This window comes from Nannospalax galili, unplaced genomic scaffold, assembly GCF_000622305.1.
Source record: "Nannospalax galili isolate Female #2095 unplaced genomic scaffold, S.galili_v1.0 scaffold685, whole genome shotgun sequence".
NCBI lineage: Eukaryota > Metazoa > Chordata > Mammalia > Rodentia > Spalacidae > Nannospalax > Nannospalax galili.
Genome location: NW_008353482.1, coordinates 2,927,932 through 2,954,656, shown reverse-complemented (window position 1 = coordinate 2,954,656; position 26,725 = coordinate 2,927,932). Strand labels below are relative to the sequence as shown.

Below are 26,725 nucleotides of genomic sequence, written 5' to 3'. Positions count from 1 at the left end.
CCAAAAATGTCAAAAGCATTTAGGAGCTTGTATCTAATCCTTAAAAGATTTTAGGGTTTGTTGGGAGCCTGAGGCTCAGCCATTTCTCAGCCTCACCTTCTAAGATAGCCAAGGTATATGGAGCTGTAGTTCCATACTGCGACACGGCAGTCTTCAATTCTTTGATTAGTGGAAATTCAAGTACTGTATGATGTCGCCATGCCTGCCTCTGGTCATCTACTGTTTCCATTACGGGAAAAGCCTCCATATGGGAGGCAAGTCTATCAGGTTCATTAAAATTCTCTTTATATGAGTGAAGGCCGGGCCCCTTGGGGGCTGGGCGAGCTCTTTCTCTATCTACAACAGCCTCGCTAGCTCTCCCTATTCTAAGCTTTTGTAATTTAAGCATCAGCACCTGACGCATCTCTTCTTGCTTAATTTGTTTGAGTATCAGTGACTGATGTATATCCTCCAACTTAATTTGTTCCTGCAACTGTTCTATCTGTTCCCTCAATTCTGATCTAGGATCTATCGCCGCCATATCAGTTGGAGCAGGCGGTACACTATAAGAAGGAGGGCGATCATACTCTTGCCTCTGGGGCCACTCTTGCCTCTTGTGGCCATTTGATGGTCCATCCTCAGTTTTACAACTCAACCCCTCCCTCACAGCCTCTGCGCCATCCGTTTCTAAGGTTGGACAGGCAGCTTCTGATAAAAGAGCTTCTGGTAGGAGGATAAATATGTTCTTTTCTAACTTTTTGGGCATCCTCTTGATTTCCCTTCCCTGTAACTGACTCTGAGGACTCCTTCTTTAAAGCTTTAGAAGAACTCTCATCTTCACTATCAAGAGAAATTAAGTCAGGAGGCTCCGGAGGCTCATCTTTAGGAGTTTCTCTCAACTCTGACTTAGAACTGCTTCTAAAAATCTCTTCAGCCTGGGCAATCGCTGCCACTACTGGTTCATGTTCATCTCTCCTATCTATTAATTCTTTTATTAAATTCCAATAAGAAAAAGCAGTAACCGGGACCTTTCCTGGTCCAACCACTGTATAAAAATCTTGTAATACATCTCCTACTCTTCTCCATCTTTTTATATCTATAACCCCCTCCTGGGGAAACCATGGACAAAGGTCCTTTACAAAATCAAAGAAATGAAATAAATCCTTAGTTTTAACCTTTACTCCTCTTGCCTGTAGAGCTTCTCTTAACTGTATCAAATAAATCTGATGCTGACTTAATTCTTGCCCCATGATTAAATGACCAACTTACCTTCGGCTCGGTCGCGGCAGGCTCCTGCGGCATCTCTGAATTATTTGAGCAGGTGTGCACCCCTTTTTCCTCCGTCATCGGACCCTCACGTTGTCCCCAGTATCCAGGCCACTCTGCAGGAGGCCACTCCGCTGCATGACTCGGTTCCGACCTGCGGAAACTGCCACGAAGTACCTGGATTGGGGAGTGGGGCCATGGATGAGGCAAGCGACAAGAGAAATGGAGACAAGACAGGGCTCTGATCAAGTCTCATTTATTAAAGCACAAACATGAGTTTAAATAGAGAATGAGAACAAAGGAGCAAAGACTGCAAATAATTACATCAGTCAGAACACAGGGACCCAGATGTACTCTAAGGGAGGAATCTACTAATAACTAGAAAGGAGAACAAGGTTGTGGGCCAAGGTTGTGGCCTGAATGGAAAGGTCACCAACTCAGGTCTGCCAGCAGCCCTGAGAAATGGCTGAGCCTCAGGCTCCCAACAACAATGAGGTGGACAAAATGAAGAAATTCAATCTTTTCCCAAAACTGGTAGATATTTTAGAAGAGTGGAAGACACATCTGGACTGTAGGAGACAGTAGAGGGCAGCTGATAGGATGAACAAAATATCTGTTTTTCATGGGAAAAATGTCCTCAAATGAATTTGGAATGCTGAGTTAGGTGAAGTTAAGCAGACTTCGTATCTGGACAGCCTCCAATAACACTGATGTGTGAAGACCCAAAAGGCTCAGTATGTAGCTTCCCAAGGTAATTCAATGGCATGCTGCTTCATGCCAACTCCTGAGAATCTAGGCATCTCTTCCTCATTCTGAGCTTGGTGATGTCACCATGGTAGTTTAAAGTCAGCCATGATGGGACTACCTATTCTGTACAACAAATTAACAAAATTAACAAAAAGGAGCTTTCCCTAGGAAAGCTGGTTCTTAAACATGTTCTCATATACCATCATCTTAGAAACTCCTTGTTGATAAGACATCATAACAAAACAAATCACAACCATGTTGCTAACTTCTTAAGTTTGTAAGTGCTTTCTCTTAGAAAAGCAGCTGCTTTCAAGGCAGCTGAATGTTCTCTTTAGGGATGTTCCCAATGACTGGATTGGGCTAATTCATACTGGCACTGTAACTGAAACAGGGCCACTCATCACCACTGCTGGAAGGGTCTCAAATTGGGTAGGGGCATGGAAGGAAAGTGACTAACTGCACAATGGGCTCAGGACCCAGTGTGGGGGTCCATCCTCATTGGTTCTGAGCCCTTCTCAGGAAAGTAACTCCCCAGTGTTTGTATTTGAGTAGGAAGACCAGTGAAGGGCATGGCCCACTGATACCCATATGGCCTAATGACAACCAGTTCTGAACTGACATGAAAATTGGTGCTCACACCATTGTTGCACTTCAGAATGTTCGAAAAGATGCACGGAGGACATGCAAGTCATTGTGCTCTTGGGACTGGCTTCATATCAATAACAACTACAAACAGTTTGTATGGAAATTTTATTTAGCAGTCAACATTTTCTTCACATTCATTCTGTTGAACAGTATGAGACAATCCTGCTCATCCTACTTCAACTCACCAGTTTTATTTAGGCACAAAGGTTTTAGTTTTGTCTTAAAATCAAGTTTTAACTACTTGAGGTTACCACTACATAGCAAGCAGATCTTGCTGGAAGATGTGTTGAACAGTTTTCACCTTCTGTCTGTACAAATGAATGTTGTTAGGCATTTTGGGTTTTAGAGTTGGTTCCCATCATAAAACCACAGTAGGACACTGCACCTTTAGGTCTAGCACTAAGAGGTCCAATGCCATGGGGTCTGTGTATGGGTTTACCAGCACAGGCTCTGTCCATGGCACCCTGGGAACAGTGGACATCGACTGAGCTCTTTCGAACACTGTACACAGCCATGCTTACCTGTACTGTCACCACTGTCATTTCTGCTAGCAGGTACCAGCAGCTTTATGATGGGTTAGACTAAGGCTGTTATAGTTGTATTTCATACTATACATAATCAGCTGCAACACAACAATCATGATATAACAACTACCAGGAAATACAGTGACATTTTACAGTGGATTCCATACAAAAATATGCATTTCTCATTTTAAAAGTGTTAATAGTACCTAATCTTTTTGTAAATTAAAACAAAATTATTAAAGGAGTTGACATAATGTGTGAGGGAAGAAAATAACAAAGAAATAAACTCTCAATCCAAAAATTACATTTAGACAGTTTGTAGTAATAAAAAAGCAGCTTAATGATGAAAAGAGAATTATATCACTTTTTATGGCACTTTTTATGCTGTTCTGTCTCAGGGACCAGGGCTGGTGGTCTTTAATGTTTGTATAAATTGAAAATAGCCTTTATTTTATAGGCAATAAGTAGGTAAAAAACATTAGGATTAACCACAAGATATGAACTTCTTAAGACATTTTATAAGAGTTTCCACCCTGTTAAATTCAAAGACATTATATTATCAAATAGCTTTTTAAAAGGCAAATGATTAAAGCAGAAATAGCTATTCAGCACATGTACAGGTAAAACATACTATCTTGAAAAAAAATTTGTTTTAGAAAAGGAATACACTAAGTAGACACTTTACTATGAAATACTTCAAAATCTTAAGGTAGTAATTTAAGAAACTCTGCCAATTGTCTAATTTGAAAATGTCCACTTTTTAAACAGTGGAGAGGCTGTGTGCTGGCAAGACTGCTGCTAAACGTCACAGCATGGGAGCTTTGTAACTTGGCCTTGCAAAGCCAGCCAGGTTCTTACCCGGATTGGAGAGGGCTTCCGATGAACATGCCCCTGAAAGCTTCCCAGACTCCTCTTAGTGTTGCTGCCAGTCAAGAGGGGAACTTCTCTGTTAAAACGGCAGTATTTTGAGAAGTCCTCTTTTTCTTGCTCTCTATTCTGTGCAAGTGCCCATCTTGTGAGCCCCCGACCAGTTATTTCTAAGTGTCGGCAACATCAGCATCCCAGCTGGAATGCTGGTGGGGAGGCTAGAGAGTCCCAACAGCCTGTTGTCAGTGTGGCATGCTCCTGTCCATAGCCCTAGCACCCTTGGCCAAAGCTGGGGCTGTGTATCTGATGCCCGGGTGGCCTAAGAGCCTCTCAGGATCACATTCCACAGGCTACTAGGTGACTCTCTGAGAGGCACAAAAATGTCTCTGTAAGACTCCTGGCTATTTATATGAAGCTTTGGTGGAGGGGGTGGGGATGGGGATATATTTCCAATATGCAGTAGGATTCTAATGCCCTAATTTTAAAATGTGAAAGTATATTTTCCTGTTATTCCCATCTTCTTTGTTATTCATATCTCAATGTCAAAGGCACTTCTAGGTTTAGTTAGCTACAGTGACTGCTTTAAAGTTACAGTGCATATGATTTTAAAGTTAGTTCTATGATATTCAAAGCAAACTCATGATTTTGAAACACAGTGATCTAAAGTCCTAAACAAGTTGAACTAAAATACATTGTAGCCTTGGAACATGAACCCTCATCAGCTAAGTTCAACTAGAGATGACGGAAAGGGATAAAGAATATAAGAACACCACTGAAGCTTGCTGGCAGTTTCGTCAGATGTTCCTGAAAATGTATTAAATAGTAATTATTAGCTTTCCTATTCACCTTCTTTGGGTTGTAATCTGAGTATCAGATAATCTTTAGTAGGTAGTAGGAAAAAATGGATATGGGCAAAATTAAGACAGCAGAGAAACCTGACTAGTGTGATCACAGTTCTAACAATGGGGGAATGTGTGCTGCAAATGACCCAAAATGAGCCAGACCTGAAAACCAAAAATTACATTGGTCTGAGAATAACTGAAGGGCACATGATTCAACATGTTTTAAATATTAGTGCAAATTTCTTACATATAAAAATTATCAGTTTTAAATGCATAGGTGAACAATTTCAATTCCGAGGGGAAAATTTACAGCTTTTCTCTACATGTTCAGAAAATACCTTAGTTTAGTCTTCATTTGCTAGTGTCTCAGTAGATAACCATATTTTGGCCCCACTTAAAAATTTGCTTAATGGCGTTCCTAAAATGCTTCGTCTGCATAGATTTCCTACAGGAGAAAACGGAAATGATGAGGAGAGAAACTCTGGTGTCCCCAGGGTGTCATGAGGGCCACTGGCTCTGAAGTACATCCTGCTCTGGTCCAGCTCTGCATAGCAAGCTTCCAAGGGACCACTTCGCTGCTGCCGCAGCATCCTGCCCAACATGTCCACCTCATCAGCCAGGATGGAGAGCTTGTGGAAAGCCATGATGGAGCCCCCAAGGTTGATCTGTGCTTCAGGGACCCAGCGGAAGTAGCACAATTTCCACAGTTTTATGTGAGTTCCAGAGAGACGTGGCAGGATAACACCATGTAGGTTGGGTGATTTGGAAAACCACTCTCTAAAATATTGCTCCACATCACTGTTCTGGCTGTCAGTATGCTGAAGTGGGTCTGACTTTAGTTTCAGTATCAATGAGTTTCTGCGAGGGAACAATTCTTGGTCACCGATGATTCCATTCTTCACCGATGATGGCATTCCTCTCAGTGTGGAACTGTAGCTTTTCTGTATGTAACACAGAACTTGGCATTACTCTACCTGAGCATCCATTTTTCAAAGACTTGTGGTACAATGGCAAACCCAGTTTTAATGGACAATGGCTGAGACTTCAGCTTTAAAGGACATGCTTCTTCTTTTCTTTGGGGTACTCACTCTGACCTCCCTGGGACTAGACTGTTTTTAGGATTGACTCCCCCAGGTTATTCACCATGTCAGAATGAGAGCAGAAGGCAAGCACAGCCTGCCTATTAATCTGCTTAAGTGCATGCTCATAAGAATTTTGGGTTGGGGGAAAAAAAGAAAAAAAACAACAACAAAAAACCCCACCAAAACCTATACCTGGCTAATTCTAGAAAGAATGTGCAGACTGGATAGGGTTCAGGTTTAGAACTGCCATCTGCCAACTCTTATGGTTACTGGATATCAAGAGCCACAGGCACCAAGAAGAAAAGTCAATGCATTGTTACATCTGTGAGGAAAGGAATGACCCTTCCAAACCTATGCTGCCCACTGTTTTTAATACTGTGCTCTACAGAAGTGGTGTGGTGACATGTGCACCAACATGAGGTTTCTATTGCTACTATGTGCTGCAGCTTACCTTTGTGCGCTTCAAAGACTTCCTGGAGCCATTCTGTACACAAGGCGTGCTCTTTCCAATGTAGAAGGGGTTGTGGAAGAGGGTGCGATCCTTCGCTGTGAACTGAAGAGACCAGTCCCAAACCGAGGGGAATTTCAAGCCCTTTTCATCACCCAACTGAATATTTTTGCTTATAGCGAACTCCTGTAAGGTAAGCCATTTGAGCATGTGTGAGAAGATGCACATCTTCATCCTTTCCTCTGCCTCCATCTCACAGGCAAGCCCTGAGTCGGGACTCTCCGTTCCCAGTGGAGTGGCACTCCCACTCTGTGAGTGAGGATGTAGCACTGAGGTACAGAGAAGTGGGAATGAACATGAGTGAGCATAACATTTGTTCAGCTCCCTGCACACCAAGGAGACTGTGTGCTCTGGGCACCGAGGGTGCTAATAAGAGGGCAGGTCTTCCACTAACATGATTCAGCAAAGCCTTAGACCACTGCTGATATCCCTTTAGGCTGATACAGCATGATGACCTAGGTTCACAACACAGCAAATGAAGAAAACAAGGAGCTGAGTGACACCATGTCTTTCCTGTGGCAAGAACAGACATGAGGCTCCTCTGGAAGGCAACCCCTAGGCCCTATCTCAAACTAAGCAGTGCCCCTAGTGATGTGGAGAAAGCTAAATATGTTAATATCCAAAGAAAATCAGTTTCCACAAATAGTACTTGACCACTAACATTTAAATGTGACTTCAAAAAGTGAAATTTGGGGAAGGAGCCATGTATGGCAGGGGTAGAGGACAGAAAAGACCAGTGTCTTGCCATGCTGGGGAGAAGGCAGCAAAGGATTCAAGTTAATACCTGGCAGAGAGGAATTTCTGAACTAGCCAACTTTTAAAAAAATATAGCACTAGGACATGACTTAAACAAGGGAAGATCCTCACTGCCTCCTGTTCCTAAATAGAAGCCTACTTGTCACTTTACCCACCACATGCAAAATCTACCACGGAGCTTAAGTAAGCAGTGGTGTCTCTGGTGGCCACCAAGTTTTCTGCTCAGCTTCTTCCCAATGCATTACTGTCATGAGACCTCAAAGTTAATGTTCTCACTGGACACCTGATCTATAGGGACTTTAGGTTCCCAGCCTTCTGTTCCTTCTGCAGGCCCACACTCGGCACACATGTGCATAGTACATAGACATGCATAGGGGTCAGTGAAGGGAGAGAGTAGAGTGAGTAGGTGGAGTCAAGAAAAGCCCAGGAACCATGAGCTCACAGTAAAGAAGGGCAGAAAAATGCTGGCAGTATGTGGGAATGCAAGTGTAGCTGAGAAGCCATTTATTTTAGGAACAAATAAGCCTTCCAGGCCTCAAAAGCCCCTGGATCCTTACTGATCATCAGTTTTATACCAGCAAAGGTTAAATCTTTGTAGAGAAGTATAGAATAAATTGCATAAAAATTCCCTTCCTAAACTGAACAATCTAAAAAATTCTGTAACAGAGCTGAGTTTCTCTGAGTTCTGAGCTTCCAAAAGCAGCAGTGGTGAGTTACTGAGGGCTCTCATCTGGGATGAGACCTGCTCCACCTCCCTCTTGACAACCTGTTCTCTCCCTTTATAATCAAGCCCCAGGTCTTGTCCTCTTCTCTGTGATGGTCCTCATTAACAAAACTCCAAACTGCAATATCATGAACAGTGTACTTTTTCACACCTGCAATCCAGAATAACTCATGTTTCTCTAGGACATGTATGTATGTGTCACAGTCTGCAATGCTATCATGCAAAATGAGGCCAAAGGCACAATTGTGAGATGCTGGATCTACTTTGCAGATATAGAACCTGGGCTTTCAGGCTTATTTCTGAGAAGACCACAGGTTTCATATTTTCTAGACCAGGGTCAGAACGTGAATCTGTGTCCCAGAGCACACTACCTAGCCCAGGGCCCCAAGGCTGAGGCTAAAGACGGAGAGCACACTGTGTCCATAATCCCCGCTTAGTCTCCCTCAAGTCTGCAGAAGCTGTCCTTTGGCTTCCCTCCATAGGCACTGCAGCATTCCTGGGCTCTTCCCATTGTAGGTTCATATGGGCTGAGACAAAGCTCGTGGTGCAAGAAGGCTCTCACCAGCAGTGGGGAAGGACTGGTTTCAGGTATGGCTCTACACTTTCCTTAGTCCTCAGCCTTATTCCTCTAGCTCTATGAACTAACACCAGGACGCAATCCCACCCCAAGTGACTGCTATGTGACACAAGGAACTCTGAGAGTATATGACAGAAGAGAGTCTGTAGAGGACTTCAGTCTGACACCATGTTTACCTTTGTATCTAAAGTTCCTGGCTCTATAACCCTGGAAGAAACAGTTGAAATACAACTTTTATTCTACTGATCAGGAAGTAAATGAGTTCAAAGAGGGTCTTTTGGTTAATTAACAACTCAAATGTTCAAAGAGTATTGCAAAAGCACAAATAGGGCTGGTGGCTCAGATCTGTGGTCTCAGCTACTCAGGAGGATTGCAAGGTCAAGGCCCCTGTACTACAGAGTGAGTTTAAGGCCAGCCCAAGTAACTTAGCCACATATTATCTCAAAATTGATCACCCCTCCAAAAAAAGATGTTGGTGGAGAGATGTGGCACTAGGGCTATAGCTCAGTAGAGTACTTGCCCAGTATGTGCAATGGCCTGAGTTCAGGGCTCCACACCAAAGATCCAAAAGTATATTTAAGGTGGTTAAAGTACCTTACATTCTTAAACTTGTTTATTATAAGCAAGAAAAATACATAATATGCTCATTAGTAAAAATAATTTCCTAGATTTTTTCTTTAAAATAATGCATTCAGAAATTAGTTTGAAAATGTTAATTCGAAATATGCAGTTAATTGTACTTCAGTTATATTTCAGAGTTGTAAAAAGAAAAGGGGGGTTGAGAGGCTCTAGAGAGATAGCTCAGTGGATAAATACATACATGAAAAGGGAGCTGCAGCCATGTCACTTACCGTGCTTTGCTTTACCCGCTGATGAGGTGAGTTGAACAGAAAGGTACCGAACAGTGAGATCCGGGTACTGTCGCATAGCACTGCTAAGTAGGTCTCTGAGAATTCAAAGGCAGCTGGATATTGCTCTAACAGCTGCCACGTGGTATCCAAGAATAGCAAGAATAAAGGAGACTGGCAAATACAGATAAATAAAGGGATTATTGAATGCTGTCCTCCAGTTTACACTTATTCCCAGATTTATTGCTGACATTAAAGACAAAGTTAGTAAGAAAATGTATAAGCCTAAAGCACTTGACTTCCAAGCTAAGCTATGGCTATACAGATTGGTCCTGTCTTCATCAAGCCAAAGAAGAGCATTTAATCACAAAAAGTCTACCAAGTTTGAGGGTGACAAATAAATGAATGTGCTGCCACTGTAATGCAGCAAGACCAAACTATGCATTTAAACATGTCCTGAAAGTGGTTCTATAGAAGAAAACAAAAGTTCACCCCAGTTCTCTGGCTTTTGGCTGATCTGTTGCTGATTGAGCACCCAATAAACTTCCCCAAGTTGCAGAAAACAGTTCGACACTGGTCTCCTTAGGCCACCTGGACTATCCCCTTGGGGAGCAGCTCCTGGCAGCTCATTGATGTGTGCTATGACAAGTCAGACTGTACTTTCTAAAAACCACTGAAAAAACTGACCTGGCTGTCTGGCCTGGAAGGTGTCATGGCAGGGCCTTCCACAACCCATTGATGGAGCCCAGCAGCCACCTGCCACACAGGAGTTATAAAGATGTCCCTCTCAAAATCTTGGTCCCTAAATCTTATAGCCTATTTTCAGAAAAGTGAGACTCCAAAAGTAATTTTCAATCATACTCATGATAATCTTTTTAGCGTTTATCACTTGTACAAAATACAGAGGTTTTATTATGACATTTTCATACGCCTTTCATACTACTATGACATTTTCAAGCTACTTTGACTGTATCACCATTGGCCTTCTTATCCCCACTCCTATCAGTCCCCTCCCTATTCCCTAATATGCCTCTTTTACTTTCATGTATTCTTAAATTCTCCCTATATATGATAACATATTATATCCATCTAAGTCTGGCTTGTTTTTCTTTAACATCATGATCTCCAGTTCTAACTACTTTTCTTTATTTTATGGTACAAAACTATGTCTTGTATGTATATGCCAGAGTTTCCTTATCCATTCAATCTGGATGATGATATTGGGTGATTCCATAATAAGCCCAAATATACAGGTATCTCTATTGTATGATGCTTTTGATTCCTTTGGATATAAACCCAGGATTGGCATGGTTGAATCACAGTAGTTCTAATTTTGGAACTTCCATATGATTTCCATGCTGGGTACACTAATTTCATTCTTACCAACAGTGCATAAATGTTCCCTTTCCCTCACACCCTCACTAAGATTTGTTTGCCTACACCTAGACTTTGAAAGGCTTCCTCTAGGCTTTTCTCTGATAGCTTCAAATGTCTTATACTAAGGCCTATGATTCATTTTGAAATGATTTTTTTACAGGGTCAAAAGTAGGAATCAAGTTTCAGTCTTCTAAATATGGATAATCTGGTTTCCCCAGCACCGCTTATTTAAAAGATGATCTTTTCTCCAATGTATGCTTTTTTTCCCCCAATGTATGATCCCAGCACTTGGGAGGCAAAGGCAGGTGGATCTCTGTGAGTTCAAGGCCAGCCTGGTCTACATAGTGAGTTCCAGAACAGCTGGGGCTACAAGGAGACCCTGTCTCAAAAAGACAAAAAAAAAAAAAAAAAAAAAAAAAAAAAAAAAAAAAAAGCTGCATGGATTCATTCTGAGTTCTCTGTTTCTGTTTCATTGGTCTGTGTGTCATTTTGAGCCAGTCCCATGTTGTTCTTGTAACTCTTGCTTGATAGTACAGTTTGAGGTTGGATACTGTGATCCTCCAGCATTTGCTTTTTTTGGAGCTTTGTTAGGAATTGTGTCCTAAAAATATGATTTGTTTTGGAAAGTTCCAGGAGGTGCTAAGCAAACTGTGTATCCTGCTGCTGTTGGGTAGGATATCCTTAGATGTCCATTAAATACATCTGATTACAATGTATTTTAATTCTGCTGTTTCTTCCTTTATTTTTATCTTTTCTGGATCACCTATCTCTTCAGGGTAAAGTATGTTAATATTTTGTTTTTATTTTTCTGGATGACCTATCTCTTCAGGAGAGGGTGGGTGTGTTAGTTACTTTTCTCATCACTGGACCCAAACACTTGACAAGAAGCAATTTATAAAGGTAAGATTTATTTTAGCTCACAGTTTGAAGGCATCCAGTCCATGGGGGTGGGGGAGGCACAGCAGCAAACAGCTGTGACAGCTGCTCTCACATCTATGTGGATCAGGAAGCAGGAAACAGGAAGCAGGGCCGGACTATGAATTTCAAGGCTTACCACTAGCAACTCACTTCCTATAGTAAGGCTCTACCTCCTAAAGGTTCCATTACATCCCCCAAACAGTACACTGGACCAAGCCTATGGGGAAGAGCCATATTCCCTACAGTACTCTGCCCATAGTCCCTGTAAATTCATGGTCAGCTCATAATGCAAAATACATTCAGTACAACTTCCGAAGTCCTCATAGTCTTACAGTTCTAACATTATTCAATGTCTAAAATCCAAAGTCTCTTCTGAGATTCAAAGTGTACTTTTAATGGTGAGTTCCCATAAAATTAAAAAACAAGTTAACCTCTAAAGCAAGATTGAAATCCAGCAGGATAAACAGTAAACACTAAACTTTGCAGCTGTATGTCTGGCATTTGGAGTTTGTGATAGATCATCTGTGTTCCAATAGGTTTTAGTAGAGTAGCCCTACTCTTCCAACTCTTTGCCTTTGACACATATGATCTCCTTGGATCAGTTTTACCCAATGTCTGCAGCTTTTCTGGCATCTACAATATCTTGGAGTTTCTATTGCCACTTAAGACTCTGCCTTCACAGCTTCATGTATAGTACACAGGGGTGTTCCATGCTGGATATCCAACCCTGCTATGTGGCTTTATCAAAAATTGGTAAAAGCGTACATGTGAGACTCCCCCACACTCTTCCATCTTGCATGCTTGCAAAACTATCACCATATGGACAATACCAAGTTCCACTGACAGCTTAAGATGTAGTTTGAATTACTTGGACCATAGGTGCAAGTCACTTATAGTGAAACAACCATTGAGTACCTCTGCAGCTGAGCCTGGGAAAACACTTCACAGGCTACCATTTGCTAGCAGGATACTGTGAAGGCTCTACCTTTTCAACACTGTCCTTTGAAATGAATTTGCACTGTTATGCCCTACAGATTTTGATGGGTGAGGTCCTGCCCTCTTAAGCACCTTTCCTAGTGTCCTAGTGTAAAGTTTAATTTTGTGGTGCTAATCTTTTAGCTTAAAACATATAATCATGTGTTCTTAGAGCAATAACCATGCCACATCCTGAATGTTCTGCCATCTTTAAATTTCCTCCACCAAACAAATTAGTCCATTACTTTTGAGTTCTCTCTCATTCAAGTTCTCAGGACTCAAGGACAACGCAGCCAGATTCTTTACTAGAACATAATATCAATAATTTCTAGTTCTGTTCCCAGTAAGAATCCTTGTTCCCTCCTGAAACCTTGTGAGCATGGTCTTTATTCTCCACATTTCTACCATTCTGGTCTTCACTCAGACCAGAATGGCCCTTTAAGCTGTGTTTACTGTATTTTAGGGCTATGCTATATTGAAGCTCCAAATCTTCAACATTCCTCCTGGAAACCAGGCCTATAAATCCAGTCAGATTTATCCCAGTACTGATCTTACTTCTCAATAATTTTCTGTTAGTTACTTTTCTCACTGTTGTGACCAAACACTTGACAATTAGCAACCTATGGGAGGAGAGGTTTATTTTGGCTGGTGGTTTTCAGGGATACAGTCCATTATGGTGGAGATGATGTCACGTAACCAAAGTACTCAAGGCACCATGGTAGATCTCTAGCATCACCCAAAGATAAGGAAACAACCTGCAATAGTGACCACAACCTATGGGCAAACCAGCTTGAAGGGTAGCTGTTCTGGCTCTACTCTGTAAAGATGCCAGGGCAGTGGATGCCACTAGTCTTCCATTTTTGCCTCTATAGTAATCTTTTACAAGTACATCAATTCAGATTCTAATCCATTAGTTAGGGTTTGTGTAAGGAAGCTAAGATATATTAAAAGCAATAATGAAATCCAAAAAAAAAAGCCCCCTTACCTTTTTATAATCACAAAAATTTATCTCATACGCATCTGGAATGTGCTAATATGAGATCTGTGAGATGGCTCAGTGGGCAAAAGCAGTTGCCACATGAACATGAAGAGCTGAATTTGATCCTTGGATCTCATGGTAGAAGAGAACTGACTCCTGAAAGTTGTCCTCTGACCTCCACACCCATCATGGCATGCACAGTGCATCCCCTCCTTTTCCCTCCTATATACATATATGTACACACACACACACAATAAAATAAAATTTTAAGTGCTAATAAGAGGGCTGGAGAGATGGCTCTGTGATTAAGAGTGCTTACTTCTCTTCCAGGGGACCTAGGTTCAGTTCCCAGGACCCACATAGCAGCTAAGAACCATTCATATCTGCAGTTCCTGGGGATCTGACACCTTCTTCTGACCTCCACGAGCACTGTATGTGTATGATGCACTTATATACATACAGGCAAAGTTTTTTTTTTAAAAAAAAAACTCATATACACAAAGATTTAAAAAAAAATTTTTTTTTTTAAAGACTAGTTACCTCTTTCTCTGATCTCTTCAAGTGGTTGCATCTGTCTAGGAACTGATATCCTGCCATGACCCACTCCTTCTGTACCAGACTCTGAAATCCAGTAATTGTCCTGAAATATGGATCCATCATCACTTGAATAAGAGAAGCCACCAGACAACTCAAGTCTCTTCCCTCCTCCTCTGTCAATAAAATGGAAATAAAATGACAATGACAAAGAGAAATCCTGACAGTAAGCTGAGTAATTCAAGATTCTATACTAAAACTGCCTTTAAAATAGTCTATGTAAGCTCTCAAATATGGCAGACTTTTAGATAAATTAAATAGAGCTTAGTAGGAAACGGACTCTCATACAGCATTATTTGTGAGATAATAACAGGTCACTGCCCATGTTTCTTATAGCGCAATAGTTTGTGGTAGAAAATCTTTCTAGAACACATTCTACTATTGTTAAGAACATTAAGTATAACATGATTTTTCCACTTACAGCTCTATACATCAATGATTCAGAAGGGAATGATGGGAATAGGATTGTTCCTACTGTCTGAAAAGGTTGACACGCAGTTCCTTCCTTCTATATGGGTTTGAGGCTGGCCTGAAATGTGCTATATATCCAAGGATGACACTGAATTTCTGATCCTCCTGTCTCTATCTTCTAGGATAGGTCCTGCCCAGTCAACTAGTGTCACTGAAAACAGTGAGTCTAAAATTACCTTGATATGAAAGCTAGCCAAAAACTAAGAAAATTATCAACTAATCCTTTATGATTACAGATGTAAAAATCATTACTAAAATATCAATAAACAAAGTACTATGGGAATCTAAGAATTTACCCCAGGAATACAGAATTGGTTTAGCATCTAATAAAGTAACATGCCATATTAATAAAATAAAGGTCAATAATATCATCTTTAGAAGCAGAAAGAACATCTCACACACTTCTACATCTATTCCTAATAAAAACTCTTGAGCAAACTAGGAATTAAAGGGAACCTTATCAGAGGCATCTACAAAACCCCTTCAATTAATGTCATTCTCAATAGTAAAAGACTAAATGCTTTTTCCTAATATTAGGAAAAAGATAAGGATGTCTGTTCTCAGTACTTCTGAATACTGTCCAAGAGGCTTGAGTCTGAGCAATTAGGCAAGAAAAAGAAATAAAGGGCAACAGTATTAGAAATGAGATTAAAAACTGTATTAATTAATGTCACCAAGTATCGAAAATTTTGTAACAAAGATTTATGCCTCCTTATGATCTGGGAGTCTATGCAGGCCTTGAAAATTGCTGCATAATTGACACTGATCTTAATAATCTGATCATCTCAGTATTTTTGCCAAAAGCCTTTTATTTTTTTCCTATTCCATAATTAACTAAACTTGAAATAAATTGGGGGCGGGAACCCTGTATTTATCAGCAACATAATCCTGTATGTTAAAAATATCAAAGATGGGGACTACTACAGGAATGGCTCAGTTGGTAAAATGCTTGCTGTGTAAGCACGAGAAACTCAGTTTGTCCACAGAACCCATGTAAAAATCTGGGTGGGTGCCTATAATCCCAGTGTTGGGGAGCTCGCTGGCTAGCCAGCCTAGCTGAATCAGTGAGCTCCAGGTTAGGTGAGAGACTGATAAAAAAAAAATAAGGTAAAGAGTGATTGTCAAAGACAACCAATATTGACCTCTGTCCTCCACACAAACAAGCACACACATGAATATGTACATACACATACAAGAAAAACAAAATCTTAAGGAACCCACAAAATAACTACTAGAATAAGTGAGATTACAGAAATTCTATATATAACAAATATACAATAAGGCTAGAAATGCTGTTAAGAAAACACTGTAATGAAAGGAATATAAAAATACTTTAAATACTCGAGATTTAATACAATCAACATAAGATTTGTACAATAAAATCTGTAACCACTGCTAACAAAATGAAGGGAGACAGAAATACATGGAGAGACATTCACTTCACAAGTTGGCAGATTCAATATTATGGGTTCAAAGCATTTATATGAACACTCCAGCAGCCTTTTGTTTCTGAGTCTAAAAATTATACAGAAATACAAGTGACCCAGAATATCCAAAACAATGTCAAAGACAAGGCTGTAATAGTTAATGTCTCAATTTTAAAGCTTACTGAGTATACCATCCAATGTGATACTGGCATGAATGAAATAAAAAAAAATAAACTCTTACCATTTACAGTCAATTAGTTTTCATAAAAGTGCCAAGGCAATTCAATAAAGAAATGATAGCCTTTTCAACAAATGTTCCTAGGAAAGTTTAATATCCACATACAAAAGAGATAATTTAGCTGGGCATGGTGGTACATGCCTTTAATTCCAGCACTTGGGAAGCAGAGGCAGGTAGATCTCTGTGAGTTCAAGGCCAGCCTGGTCTACATAGTGAGTTCCAGGACAGCTGGGGCTACAGGGAGACCCTGTCTCAAAAAGACCAAAAAAAAGAGAAAAGAGACAATTTAAACTTTTACCTTATAACACACACACACACACTCACAAATTCATTCAAAATAGATCAAAGATCTAAATTCTAAGAGCTAAAGCTATAAAAGTTCTATAAAACAAAACATGGCGAAAATGTTTTTATGACCTTGAGTTAGGCAAATAGTTCTTAGATATAAAAACATGATCTGTCTCTTCAGCCTCCTTGATCAAGAGGACAGGTGACCCCCTCCCAACACCATTATAGGACATTTTGAAAGATGCTCATAGTCCCCTGGAACTAGTTGACCTAGGAGGGCAAGGAGCAAAAAGCATCCTTTATGTCCCTCTTACCAAATTATTACTGACCTCAAAGTATGTGTTAAACAACCAAGAAAGTTAGTTCCACCAGTCTTGTATTTTTAATTACTGTGTGCCATGTAGATAAATCTTGGGCAAAGACCAGCTGTTCTCAGATAAACATTACCTAGACATATATTTCTTGATCTGCTATGTATAATTTGTCATTAGGTTGTAGGAGTAATATGGGTCCTTCTGGTTTTCAAAACCAGCTAGGCAGTGGGGGTGAACAGGGTCAGGAATCAGCAGTGGCTCCCCAGGTGTCTGGGGCCCCAAGACTAGGAATGGCACAGGGCCCAAGCTAGGAGTAGAGAACAGCGGGGGAGATGGAAGGGTGAGGGCGGCTGGCGGAGTCAAGGCGCAGAGGACTGCATGGTAGACTTACCCCCAGAGAGGCCTGAGGGCGGGAGAGTCCCAATATAATTTTTAAGAGTCCATATGTATAGTTAAAGGCTGCTTAACAAGCAACAATGCCAGATAGGAGATACTTTCTTTTGAGTTGTTAGCCAGGGTGGCCCAAGGGACTCCCATTTAGTAACCCAGCATAGAACTGGGAAAATGAACAGCAGACCCTAATCTTATCTAAAGGAGTACTGACAACTGATTCCTGCTAGAAGAGGAACAGCTGACCCTCCTAAAACAAAGACCTCCAGATAGGCTGACTAGATTCACCAGAAGGGCAAGTAGTGGGGAATGGCTCGGGGTTCCGACAACACAGCAGACAGTAGCAGGGATATCAAAGTATAAGGGCTCTAGTGGGGGCAGGGAGGCTATGGGAGGGTGCTACCTGGGAATTGGGTATATAAATAAATAATTTTTAAAAAGATAATAGATAAAGCACATTTCTCTCTGGATGTTTTAAAAAGTAGTGCCTCATTGGATTGGTTTATTTTCTTGTTTCTGGAAAAATTTCTCTTCTTGCTTTAAAACAACAAACTGTGGTTTTCTACTTTTTCAAGTGATCTATGACAGGTTGGATTAAAAAATACACCCTTTGCTTGAAAAAAAATAATAATAAATACAATTTTTTTAAAAAATTAAAAAAAAACATGATCTGTAAAAAAGAATGGCAAAATCATACTTCAAAATTTAAAAATTAGTGTTTCAAAATATGTTAAAAGAATGAACAGGCAGGTACGAACTATGAGAAAATAATTATAAATCATATGAAGTAAAAAAAAAGCTAGCCCTCGAAGGCAGGAGCGGTCGGCGCCTTCGGCTGAGCAGGAGGAGGAGGTGGAGGAGGAGGAAGAGGAGGAGGAAGAGGAGGAGGAGGAAGAAGAAGAGGAAGAAGAAGAAATCAGTAGATGATTACTGCCACACTTGTAACTGAACAAAATCAACCAGAACAGAATCTGGCTACTAAGAGAAGAAAAAAAAGTTCAGTTACAACAAGAAAACACCTCTAACAACTTCATGAAGGAAAGCAGCAAGTTTGATGATCCCACTTGTAATGAAGGAGGAACTGCTACCACCACAGGCATATCCATTCAGAGCATTGAACTTGCCCTCCCAACCCATGCAAACCATCATGGAAACACATTTGGAGGGCAGATTATGGCATGGATGGAGACAGTAGCAACAGTTTCCTGCCATCAGTCCCTCCATCTCTACAGTTCATGTTATATGTTCTGGGTTTTTCAAAGAGGCAGTTCATGCACCGTATTGTACCTGAATCAGATGCCAGATAGAATCTTTCCTTTCTTTGCCAGAAATATTGGTGGCTGGTCAAAATCCACTGAAGAAGCAGCAACTGCTTATTTTCATAGAGAATGCTACTCATGATGGGCTAAAAGTATATTGTAAATGTTCAAGTCTCAATTACCAATAATCTAATTTCCCTAGCTTAATTCCAAGTGCCCTTAGCCCTGATTTTGGCAAGCTTGGGGTCACACAATGATTTAATACTAGCCTAAGCAAACTGTAATTATGACGATGTTGAAAAACAAGATGTATCTCCAATAAAATCCAGTAACTTTAAACTGTAGAAGATTCATAGCTCTGCCCCTCCAGGGATACAGATATTGGGGAATTGCTTGGATGCAATATTGCATGATCTATAAAATGGTACAGAATTAGTTAAAACTATCACAACCATCTCCAGATTACAGGAGTGCAATGAGTATCCCGTTTGGAACTTTATAAAATGTGAAATGATGCTTTGCTCTAAGTTGATGAATGTATAACATTGTTCCATGTGTGGCAGGCATATATGTCAGGGGTACCTGGTAAGATGTATTACATATTTTAGAGCTTTAAATTAGGAAGGCATTAAAACATAATGGAATAAGGAAAAAAAAAGGAACTTATACCTAGAATATATAAAGAATTCTTAGAACTCAACAGTAAGATGAAATACATTAGATAAATGTAAAGGAAAACCACATAGAAATACTACCATGACCGTGTTAGAGTATTTTTTGTTTGTTTGTTGAGACAGAGGCTCACTATTTAGCCTAGCCTGGCCTTGAATTTATAATCTTTCTACCCTTAACTCCCAAGAGCTGGGATTATAGGTGTGTACATACATACTCAGTTTCCGTTCTTTTTTTCCCCTAAAGTCTTTGCCTCATTAAAGTAAGTTAAATTTAGCCAAGCATGGTATAGTGTATGTCCTTAATTCCAGCACTCAAGGGGCAGAGGCAAACAGATGGCTGTGAGATCAAGGCCAGTCTAGGATGGGATGGTCTGCATTGTAGGAGAGGAAGTGCCAGGCTTAAGCACAGGCTGCACTAAGAGAACACTGCTTCCGCTTTGAGAGCGCAACCCGTGCTTCCGCAAAAGTAAGGACCTACAATCTGCCCAGATGAGGGGATCTATCAGGAAGCGACACACCAACTTATGGGACACTGGGGGCAGGGGGAGAGGTATATAAGGCTTGCACTTCCCAGCAATAAAAGAATCTGCAGCATCTTGCCTGCCCTCATCCAGCTCGCTGAGTCTGTGTGTTGATTCCACGCCACTCACCCCCACCTCGGCCAGAACCCTCATTTCCTGCAGTCCCTCCTGGGCTGGACCTGCGAGGAAACCTGCAACACTGCATAACAAGTTCTAGGCCAGCTGGGGCTATATAGCAAGAGCCTGTCTAAAAATAAATAAAAGTGAGGTAAATTTGACAGATGGTGTCATTGGCGGACCCCTTTGCTTAGCTAGCATGAACATGTTCCTGGGTTCAATTCCCTGTATAAACACACACACATAAACACATGACATTTGGTTAAAAACAAAAAAAGGGGTAAATGGCATCCTAACATATTATTCAATGTGGTTATATAATAAACAGTAGTTCATGATCTATAAATTTTATCTATAAACTCAGAAATTCTGTTAGTACTGTTATTTAGTCTATAACAGCCCTTTGCTTACCTAAAAAATGTTTATATTGAACTTTATTTCTACGAAAATATCAGACAAAATTTATACTACTATTTAATTTGAATTCTTGATCTCAAACTATTTTCTCAGGGTCACAGTTTAGCATAAGTCAGGAGGCTTTTAAGCTAACATGAATTTGTATGAATTAGAAATACAGCACGATTAGTGAGGATGCCCTGCCAAAATTAATATCAGGCATTAGTTCAGCGAGGAATGGGACCTGTCCTATTATAGAGGAGAGAGGATTTACTAAATGGGAGGAATCAGATGCCTTGCTATTCTCCCTATAGTCTCTGCATGTTTTAGTGAAATGATGTGCAGAATCTGTAGTATATTTGATGGTACCACAGAGCTGACTATAAAAGAGATAGCAAGGACGGATATGATGTATGTTAACATGAACAGTCAGTCACCACAGAGGGCTGACAAGACATTCTCAAGAATTATTTTAATTACCTTGCAGGACTACAGAGAGATGTTTGCTTTCTAGCATGTATACAAGTTCTGCTGAATGTTTGAGGAAAGCCCTGAAAAGAGAGGGGGGAAAACAGTTAAATATAAAATTTCCACCATAATATATATGTATTTGATTACATTTATTTGTTTAGAGAGAGAGAGAGAGAGAGAGAGAGAGAGAGAGAGAGAGAGTGTGTGTGTGTGTGTGTGTGTGTGTGTAAGTCAGAGGACAACATGTAGGAATTGGGTCTCCTTCCAGAATATGGGTGCCAGGGATCAAACTCAGGTCATCAGGCTTGGTGGCAGGTACCTTTACCTGCTAAACCATCTCTTCCACTCCCAAAAATATATTTTAAAGGTGCTTAAAATCAAACAAAACTCATCATTCACTCTATGTTCTTAGATTTCAACTTTGTTAATTTATTTGGTATTATCAGAAATGATTCTTTAGGATATAATATCAGGGAATGTCACTAACCCTTTATAAAAAGAAAGAGGCTGACTGATATAGTGTTGAAGAAACAAAACTGTAGAGTGAAAACAAAGTCATGGTTGTCAGAGGACAGGGCCTATGGGAGGAGCTGAGCTATAATAAATAGGGCAGCACAAAAGAGCCTATTGTAGACAGAACTGCACAGAATTACATTCACACATGCCTGTGAACACACACAAGAGCACGTACAAACTGGTGAAACCTGTAGACTGCAGCAATGTCCATTTTCTGGTTTTGATGCTGCACTCCACTGAGGGATGCCAGGTGAAGGGCATACTCTGTACTATCTTTTACTTCCTGAGGGCTTATAATCATTTCAAAATAAAAACTGAAAGAAGAATATTTGACCAACCTGACATATTCCAGCCACCGAGTACTCTCCAGTGAAGATAACCATTTCTCTTCAGTTTCTTCAAAAGGCTCTGTAATATACATGTATAAGCATGTACATTTATACATATACATTTTTATTTTTAGGCTTTTTAAGCTTAATTTTACATGATCAACATTGGAGTTGAGATATTTAAAAGTTAGCTTTAAGGAAGTGACATGCATTTTTACTATAATAAACATAGTAAACACCTAAGAAGATATGTTACAATCCTATTTTCAGACAAGGTATTGTCATAATAGCCCAGACTGGCCTCAAAACTCATGATCCTACCTCAGCCTCTCAAGTGTAGGGATCATAGGCACAAGCTACTGCACCAAGGCCACATATTATAATTGTATAATGAAGCAAAGTAAAGCATTCCCCTAGGCCCTATCTTCAACCTTCTGGCTTTTTCAAGGAAATCTCAAAGTACAACTAACTCTGTGTCCCAAGAACTGGTGATTCCTGGCTTCCCAGACAACTCAGGCCTAGATCCAGGTCCACATGATACCTCTGTTGCTCCAAGTCTCCCCTCATGACTTCTCTTCCCCTCCCAACCAGAGCTACGTCTTTGTGTATGTGGCTCTGGTGTCAGCCATTGCCCTGCACAGGGTGTAGAAAATCATCCACGGCCCCACTTTTGCTAAGAATCTCCTACCAGAACAGTGCCTACCCATCATCCATCAACTACAAGGACAGTTCTTCCCATACCCAAGTGACACAGGGACTCGTTCAAAGACGATCCAAAGATGCCAAAGATGCTTTCATGAGACATCCTCCCCAGGGCACTTGAGTCTGCTCAGAGATTACAACTCTAAGGCCACACATATAATTCAGCTGAGTCACTAATCTCGAAATCTAAACATACACACAGAAATCTCAATAAATCTGTCTACTTAGCAAATTCTTCTGTAAGGTATTCTATACCTTCAGTGATTTGGAGGAGATTTAACAGGTTTGTTTTCTAAAGGTTGAGTCTCTCCTTAGATATAGCGCGCGTGTGCACGCACACACACACACACACACACACACACACACACACACATTGGCAAGGTCTCACTAAGTAGCCCTAGAATATGCAATGTAGACCAGGCTGGCCTCAAATTCACAGATCCTCCTGCCCCTGCCTCCTGAGTGCTAGAATTAAATAGTATGCCACCACACGTAGCCACTACTATATTTTAAGGGAACACTTTTCCTGACAATCCTCACAAAATCTTTATTATCTACTTGTTATATATATGAATAAAATAACAAAATAAAAATGTGATTACCGTTTACACAGAGTTGCTTAAGTTTTACAAATGCTGCCTGTATTTCTTGAATATTGGGCAAGGTCTTATCCAAATCTGATTTGTAAACATCATTCCTCTGTGGGTGACTTTTAGTTATTGCATTACAAATCCTAGTAAAGACAAAACTTCTGTTACTATTCATACATTACTTCAACATCTAATATATACATTCAACAAGTATTTAATGTATTTTATACTTCCTGGGCACAATGGTGTACAAAACAGACATTGTCAACCATGGGGCCTAGTGAGGAAGACAGGCAGTAATCAAACTGCCATTACATATAAATCAAATGGAAACAAATGTGGTGAAGAAAAGCTAGAGGGCTCAGAGAATACCCAACAGTGAGGGCTGACCTCCATGGGAACCAGGGAAGGCTTATTATAAGGTGACTGAAGTGAGAGATAAAAGAATGAGAAAGGACCAAGAGGGTGGGGTAGAAAGTGGCCATGGAGGAGCAAGAAGAGGGTAGCCCAGGAGGGAAGAGCCCTGGAAAATGTCAGGAGAGGGAGAACAACAGGAAATGTCCAGGAGGCTAGAGCCCCAGAAATAGAAACAGAGAGGAAATTAAGGCACCTATGACAGAGATGGGGTGAAGCTGAGGTAGCAAAATGTGGGCTTATAAGATTTCTGAAAAATGAAGTGTCAAGATCTGATGAGGGTTAGAGATGAAGAAAGGAAGAGGAACGCATTAGGCTAGGGGAGGTGTGGTAACATATTTTTGAGTTTTGGACATAAAGTTCGAAGGGCCTTGGAGGCATCCACATACAAGATATCAAACTGGAGATATTATCATATGTTGGCTACTAAAGCCTCAGCCTTCACTGTACCTCTTTTGAGAAAGAATACAGATTAGAAGGAGGAAGAGGCCTTAGACCTCAGACGATGTGCAAAGAAAAAAGGACAGGTCTGTAGACAGCACAGCACCAGCAGTTGAGGACTCAGAGTGATCAACTGTGTGTCTACTGCTATGACTGAGAAGACTCCTATTTCAGTGACACAGAGCTTACTGATGACTGTAGCAGATATTGCCAAACTTGCCTGTTGTGGTCCATTAAAACCATTTGCTAAACTATCTTGACCTCACAGTCGTAAGACACATAGAATTGCAAAGAAATCTGATTAATCCACAAGTGTCTCAAGAGGAAATCACTGTACTTTCAAAGTATGTTTAAGGCAATCTAAGGTCTACAAGTGTTTTTTTTTATATTTTATTTTTATAATGTTTATTTTATGTGTATGAGTGTATTTGCCCACATGCATGTAAGTGCGCCCATGTCGTATAATGCCCTTGGAGGTCAGAAGAGCATGTTGGATCCCCTGGAAATGAAGTTACGTATGGTTGTTAGCTGCCATGTGGGTGCTGGGAATCAAACCTATGTTCTCTGCAGGAGCAGCCAGTGCTCTTAACCATTAAGCCATCTCTCCAGCCCCACAAATGTTTTAATAATTTTAATATATTCATTTTCTTTTCAAAATGGCAATCCTTATATGGAACATGTGGTGCTAATTTATAAGGCCATACCAGCTATTTCCAATTAGTAAGGGATTTACTGTTGTTATTTATGACACCAAGTACAACTGACAAACACCATTTCTCAATTACCTCTGGTCGATTTTCCTCTGCTGCAGCACATCTTTGATGAGGGCCATTCGTACGAGAGCACTGCCATTCAAGTGGCTCCAGCACCATAGCTACAAGACAAGCATGAGCCTTATTTAACTGGCTATAAACGGTGGATGTTACCATCAATGACAGCTAACAAAAGTCATCACTTACTGGCATCCTTCTTCCAACAAAAGAATGGGAAAAGATCTTCAGGTCTTGATCTGCTAAAGAACTTGGCACTACAAAGTATTCTGGAAGGCTAGAAGGGAGAGAAAGAGATCATACACAAGTCTTATGTTCATCCATGTTCTCTGCTGCTCTCTTCACAATATCTAGGCAATGGAACCAGCCTAGATGTCCATCAGCAGATGAAAGGATAATGAAAATGTGGCACACGTACACACTGGAATTTTATTCAGCAATAAAAAAAATGAAATCATAACATTTACTGGAAAATGGAATCATTATGTTATGTGGTAAACACCAGACTTAAAAAGACAAGTATCATATTTTCTCTCATATGTGAAACCTAGATATAAACTTGTGGGCTCTGTGTGTGTGTGTGTGTGTGTGTGTGTGTGTGTGTGTGTGTATGTAGAAGAAAGGTAATGGAACATGTTACATGAAAACAGATGAGGGACTATTCAGGTGGAGGAGACCATCAGATGGAGACAGAGAGAATAGAGGAGATATTAGGGCTACAAAATATGACACATCTGCCAGGCGTGAGGGTGCATACCTTTAATCCCAGAACTCAGGAGGCAGAGGCAGGCAGATCTATCTCTGTGAGATTGAAGCTAGCCTGGTCTACATAATGAGTTCCAGCTGGGGCTACAAGGAGACCCTGTCTCAAAAAGATTGGGAAAAAAAAAAAAAAAGACATGTATGAAAATGTTATTAGAAAATCCATAAGTTTTTAATTAAAAAATTAATTTTAAAAAGGGGCTAAGGAGATAGTCAGGTTTTTGCTGCTCAAGAATGAGGACCTGAGTCTAATTCCAAAAACTCATATAAAAAGCTGGGCCTGATGGCATGTGCTCATAATCCTAGGGCTGGGGAGGCAGAGGCAAGCAAATTCCTAGAGTTCACTGGCCAGCCACCTAGCCTACTTGGGGAATTCCAGTAAGAGACTCTGTCGCAAAACAAAAGGTGTATAAAGCCTGAAGCTGTCCTCTGGCCTTTAGATGTACAGGCATGTATGTGTACCGGCATACACATGAACAGATACACATGAACACACAAACACATACATAAACATGCCATATGAACAATTTTTTAAAAAGGAAGAAAAAAGTCCTGTACTTAAGATAGCAGACCCATCTAGAATGAAGCCCATTTTCCTCCATTTAGCATGCTCCCCTGTAGCTGGAGGACACCATGGGGCAGATGATTCTATATATTGCAGTGTACAACATGTGTGACATGGTCAATTCTCATCAAATTAAAATATGTAACATGAAAAAAATGACAGAACAAGTTCAAATATTTCCTATAATGACTATTAAATATGTACATATTCTCTAGAAAGCATCTGCCTTTGTGGACCCACATCTTATCAGGCTGTGGGTAAGAAGATGGCAGGCAAACAAAACCCCATAGATCTACCAAGAAGCTCAAGCTCCTTATTTCCTCTGCATCTCTTCAAGGCACAATCAGACTCTAGATACTCATTAGACCCCAGTTACTGGTTACTGGTAAATAAGCTCACTGCCCCCCAAAACACCCCTACTCCTTTCTTTCCTCTACACAGTTCATCAAGAGGACAGATGCAAGCCTAGCCAGGCTGTCTCATGTGCCTCTCAGGACATACACTGGGGTGTGCTGGCTATGCAGGTCAAATCCTAGGGGAAATCCAAAGCACCTTCCCCAGACCTGTATACCTGGAAGTTCTCTGTACAGAACCAATCAGTAATAACATGGAAGCATTCTTCCCCTAAGAAGATGATTATCTGCATACACCAATGAGGACTCTGCATTCAAAAGCATTCCAAAAACATCAGTACTAAATGACATTAAACAAATAAAAATTCCTAGATACTTTTGAATGATTCTTGGGTACCAGCTCACTATTCTGAAAACTGTTTAATAAAATAGAGAAAGGAAATACTGGCATTTTTTTTAATATGAACTATATTTCATGGTACCTAGAGTTCGTGTGAGAAAAAAATTTG

At 40.5% G+C, this 26,725-nt stretch overlaps 1 protein-coding gene and 1 long non-coding RNA gene across 4 annotated transcripts in view; one reads left to right on the top strand and one right to left on the bottom strand.

Moving 5' to 3' along the window:
• Window positions 1-3,791, top strand: part of LOC115067264 — a 10,057-nt gene extending 6,266 nt beyond the window's left edge. The window contains exon 2 of the long non-coding RNA XR_003846687.1: window positions 1,641-3,791. This is a non-coding gene — a long non-coding RNA (uncharacterized LOC115067264). The remainder of the gene's footprint in view (window positions 1-1,640) is intronic.
• A 204-nt stretch (window positions 3,792-3,995) lies between these two features.
• Mtmr10 (myotubularin related protein 10) overlaps window positions 3,996-26,725 on the bottom strand; it is a 54,484-nt gene continuing 31,754 nt past the window's right edge. For all 3 annotated transcript variants that reach the window (XM_008850608.3, XM_008850609.3, XM_029554799.1), the window contains 9 exons: window positions 24,726-24,813; window positions 24,552-24,640; window positions 22,924-23,054; window positions 21,629-21,698; window positions 20,784-20,854; window positions 14,155-14,324; window positions 9,369-9,539; window positions 6,404-6,586; window positions 3,996-5,811 (listed from right to left, as the gene is read on the bottom strand). In XM_008850608.3, coding sequence (XP_008848830.1) covers window positions 5,215-5,811; window positions 6,404-6,586; window positions 9,369-9,539; window positions 14,155-14,324; window positions 20,784-20,854; window positions 21,629-21,698; window positions 22,924-23,054; window positions 24,552-24,640; window positions 24,726-24,813 — 1,570 coding nt within the window. In that variant the 3' untranslated portion in view covers window positions 3,996-5,214. The remainder of the gene's footprint in view (window positions 5,812-6,403; window positions 6,587-9,368; window positions 9,540-14,154; window positions 14,325-20,783; window positions 20,855-21,628; window positions 21,699-22,923; window positions 23,055-24,551; window positions 24,641-24,725; window positions 24,814-26,725) is intronic.